This window comes from Austrofundulus limnaeus, unplaced genomic scaffold (assembly GCF_001266775.1).
Source record: "Austrofundulus limnaeus strain Quisiro unplaced genomic scaffold, Austrofundulus_limnaeus-1.0 Scaffold5, whole genome shotgun sequence".
Lineage (NCBI taxonomy): Eukaryota > Metazoa > Chordata > Actinopteri > Cyprinodontiformes > Rivulidae > Austrofundulus > Austrofundulus limnaeus.
In genome coordinates, this window is record NW_013952407.1 from 6,396,520 (window position 1) to 6,401,102 (window position 4,583).

General features: G+C 40.9%; 1 protein-coding gene across 1 annotated transcript in view; it reads left to right on the forward strand.

The window, feature by feature from the left end:
* The window catches only part of LOC106532530 (ras-associating and dilute domain-containing protein), a 48,002-nt gene that overhangs the window by 5,787 nt on the left and 37,632 nt on the right, over positions 1-4,583 (forward strand). Inside the window, exon 3 of the mRNA XM_014028624.1 lies at positions 3,634-3,808. Within this exon, the coding sequence (XP_013884078.1) occupies positions 3,634-3,808 (175 nt within the window). The remainder of the gene's footprint in view (positions 1-3,633; positions 3,809-4,583) is intronic.

Here is a 4,583-nt window from a genome sequence, read left to right on the forward strand (position 1 = left end):
ATATATATATATATACATGTTTTCTTTACAATAAAGAAAATATGTATTTTCTAGTCAGTCAGTTTGGACTTATTTTAATTTGTTATTTAAGCAGATTAAAGATTTCTGCAGGTACAGTGAAACATTTCTGATCTGCTGTGTTTAATGTTCTGTACATGAACACATTCAGAAACRCAAACACATATAACCTCAGTCTGTGTTGATGGAGCATGTACACTGAGCTAACCTGGTTCTGTTGGTGTCTCTGGCTTCAGCCTGACCTCGTTCCCTTCATCACAGAATATGTCTGTTTATTTAACTCATTTGGCTGCATCTTTCACAAACTTTTTCTTAGTTTCTCTGCTCCATTCATCTCTTTGTTCTTTCTTTCTAACATGTTTGTTAATTTTACTCGCGCTGCTCACCTCTTTTCCTTCWCTTTTTTAATACTTTTTTAATAAGGGAGGGAGCACACCGGGCAGCTCCGTCTTCTCTCGCTCCACAGAGCCGCTGTTTGTTTACAGGCAGAGGGAAGGTTGGTGTGAAAATACGGACTGGATAATAACCTGGCACGTCCCTGTGTGCGACACCACGGGTTGCAGTGAAAATGTGGACTGAATTTGTGTCAACACTTGTGTTTTTATAATTAAAAAAAAGTGGACCGGAGTTGAGTTTTTGCGTTAGTTCTCAGCATGAGAAAGTGGTGGGGTGTATGGCAAGCTGTTGGGGTCATAAATAGGGCGTATATTTAYGTGCAAATCCTAACGCGTGGTGCCGTTAATAACGTGCAAACGTGCGGTGGCGCCACACACGGTGGCGTTAAATAACATGCGGTGGCGTTTTCTAACCTAACCCTAACCCTAACCCTAACCCCAACCCTAACCCTAACCCACCGCGTGTTCGCGCGTAACGCCACCGCGCGTTCTCATGTTATTTACGGCACCGCGCATGGGGCCACCGCGCGTTCGCACATTATTTACGGCACTGCGCGTGGGTCCACCGCGCGTTCGCACATTATTTACGTCACCGCGCGTTAGGATTTGCACGTAAATATACGCCCGATTTATGGCCCCAACGGCTTGCAATAGGGGTGTGGCATGAGAGCGTGTGGAGAGCTCAAATGCGTGTCTCACTTTTAGAGATGGACGATACTGGGAATTTCGGTATCGATCCAATACCAAGTAAATACAGGGCCAGTATCGCCGATATCGATACCGATACTTTTAAAGCTTCATAATTTGAAAAGATCCAAAAGATCTAGGATAGAATTTCATCAAACATTGTACGTGACAACAAAATACTTTATTATAACAATCAATATTTTTGCTTGCCAACAACAGAGCAGTAACAAAACAGTTTCCTTTAACATTAGGAAAATAAACCTTTTATACAAAAGTAGAATTCTTCCCTCACCAATAGACATCTTTCCTAATTATTTCTTTGTTTCNGCGCGTGGGTCCACCGCGCGTTCGCACATTATTTACGTCACCGCGCGTTAGGATTTGCACGTAAATATACGCCCGATTTATGGCCCCAACGGCTTGCAATAGGGGTGTGGCATGAGAGCGTGTGGAGAGCTCAAATGCGTGTCTCACTTTTAGAGATGGACGATACTGGGAATTTCGGTATCGATCCAATACCAAGTAAATACAGGGCCAGTATCGCCGATATCGATACCGATACTTTTAAAGCTTCATAATTTGAAAAGATCCAAAAGATCTAGGATAGAATTTCATCAAACATTGTACGTGACAACAAAATACTTTATTATAACAATCAATATTTTTGCTTGCCAACAACAGAGCAGTAACAAAACAGTTTCCTTTAACATTAGGAAAATAAACCTTTTATACAAAAGTAGAATTCTTCCCTCACCAATAGACATCTTTCCTAATTATTTCTTTGTTTCTTTTATTAAGTAAAATTGTTCTAAGGAAAAACAAAAGATAAGGAATTTTCTTCCTTTCAATACAATTCTGTTTTATGTAAATAAACAGACTAAAAACTATCATTCAACACAACTTAAAACAAAATCTCCTGAGGTAGAGGGCTCAGTGAGAATGCAGAGTGGGTGGGCCCAGGGCCAGCCAGCCTACCTGTTAGCTTAGCTGTTTGGCTGGCGCTGCTGATCCACGTGACGGTGCAACAACAAAAGACAGGGGTGGGGGGGTGCGCAGCTCCGTGCACCACTACAGAGAGTAGACTTTGAAAAATCCACGTGTGCAGCAGTCAGTGTGTGCGGAAAAGAACAAAGCTTGAGTATCGATCTTTTACATGAGTATTGTTCAATATCAATACCAGCGCTGGTATCGATAATGTCAATATTTTGTATAGATCCGCCCATCTCTACTCACTCTCAATGCGTGAGACTTGAGAGCCCTGACACCAGAAAAGAACTGCACCAGAGTTTGTTTGGAAGCRGACAGAGGCCACCTCAAAAAGTGGTTTGGGTCTGGTTGTTTGATCCGCACCAGGGTTTGAATGAGTGTATTCATACCTGCATAAAAGCTCTGGGCCAACAGAGGAAACAAACTCTGGTCCGTTTAAAGTGGATCAAATGTGTCAGGTGTGAATGCACCATAAAAGTGAATCCACTTCAGGTGTGTGATGGTTGATTTGATTGGGAGAGTTTCAATAAAAGTATAAACAGTTAGGCTGACCATTGCCTTCCTACACAATTCCACTCGATTTTAATCTCCCTTCACTGCTCCGTCTGGACTTTCTCCCATTGACATGGATTTCAAATGGGCCAATCAGTGAACTGAAGGAGGAGTTATGAACRACAGCATCAATGTTCTGCGCTGTTTCAGTCTGCTTGTAGTTTAGCAATGGCAGTGAATGAAGTCAGTCAGCATTGACAAGGTTTCCAAATGAAATTAAATACGTCACAAATCCTGCAGCTCTCGTTTACATCTGTCTCGTTTGGCTCGGTAATTCACTCTTCCCAGGAGTGGATGGTTGTTTACAGCACACGCAATTTCCAAATAGCCTCTTAGCATAGCTTCCTTCACTGTCAAACTGGCGCACTGCATACGTCACAGCTAAACGTTAGCGATTTGGTCAAATCAGCTCGAATCATTTTAAACTTCAACAGAGTCCACGCCTCCAGCAAGCAATTGTTTCTCAATAGCCAAGAGTCCAGGCCCTCTGTACAAAGCAAAGCAAAGCAAAGCAAAGAACAAGGGACTTGTTTTTACCAAGCTAGTGTACAGTGTTTCATGAGATATTTTGCTAACAGACAAGCTGAACTTTTAAATGCACATTAAGTGCAATGTTGGGGACTATAGTCTCAGCTACACCTATTTTCATTTTAACATCTGTAAAATCAACAGAGTTATTATATCTATATCCATGCTTGGCAGCCATGTTGAATCAGRTTGACTCCAGAAGTTAATCMGTTGTAGACGTGAACCCAGTGATCATGWYCTGAAAGTTTGATTAAARTCCATGACGTGATTCATGAGATAATTCACACACAAACGCCTTGTTTCATTTCCTCTTATTCACTTGGTTTTGTTGTATCTCACTGAAGAATAAATGYGGCCTCAAGCTGTGCAAATAGAAATTTGTAATTTACTCTGTGGTCTTCTATCAATGCTTTTTAACCACAGTTGCATTAAAGCCATGTTTCCATGTGTGTTTCCATGTCTGCAGTGGTCTGTCCCAAAGCGCTGCCAGCTGATGACCCATCTGAGCTGTCCAATCAGATAACTGCCCCGGGAATCCTGAAGATCTTTGGAAATGAAATCTGTGAAGGCGCTCACTACAAGAGCGTCCTGGCCAGCACACACTCCAGTGCGATGGAGCTCATCAAGGAGGCCCTGGAACGGTGAGAACATGTGCGATTGGTTCTCGTGGGTCTGCCGGCCACATGTGGCTGTGTGTGTCTTTGTGTRTCTGCTCAGGGTGAGTTACGGCTCACCACATGCTTACTCTGCTACAACGCAACTGTGCGGAAAAAGAAAAAAAAAACAATTTGCTGATTAAACGGAAAAACCACAAAGAATGAACACATAATTACATCCATGAGCTTTCTGCATTAATCAGTTCTCTTAATACGCCCTGCTTGGATCAGTTTAATTTATAAGTGCTTTTTGTCTTTGTTTTTGTTTTTTTGGTTTTTTATCGCTCACCACACAAAGGTGAGATGAGGGAGTTATGGTTTCTGTCTCTGTTTGTTTGTCTATTGTGTTAGCAAAATATCTTATGAACCACTGGACAGATTTTACTTAAATTCTCAGAAAGTAGTTTTTGGATATACACTCACCAGCCACTTTATTAGGTACACCATAGTACCAGTGGTGGATGCTGGTCTTTCAAGTAGAGGAAGCTCAATTTCGGCCTACATAATAAAACGTGTCGTTTTATAAATTCTACCCTCCGTTCCTTTTCACGAAAATGAAGTTTATAGTATTTATTCATTTGATTTTAAAAAACAAAACATTACATAAAACAAAACAATACAAATAAAATAAAATGAAAGGCAGCAGAAGAAGAAAAATAACATATCTGCTCCTATTTACAAAAAATATTAATTTCAAACAATATTAAACCAAATAATAAAACAAAACAAAAAAATCAACTCCTCAAACAGTGACTCATAC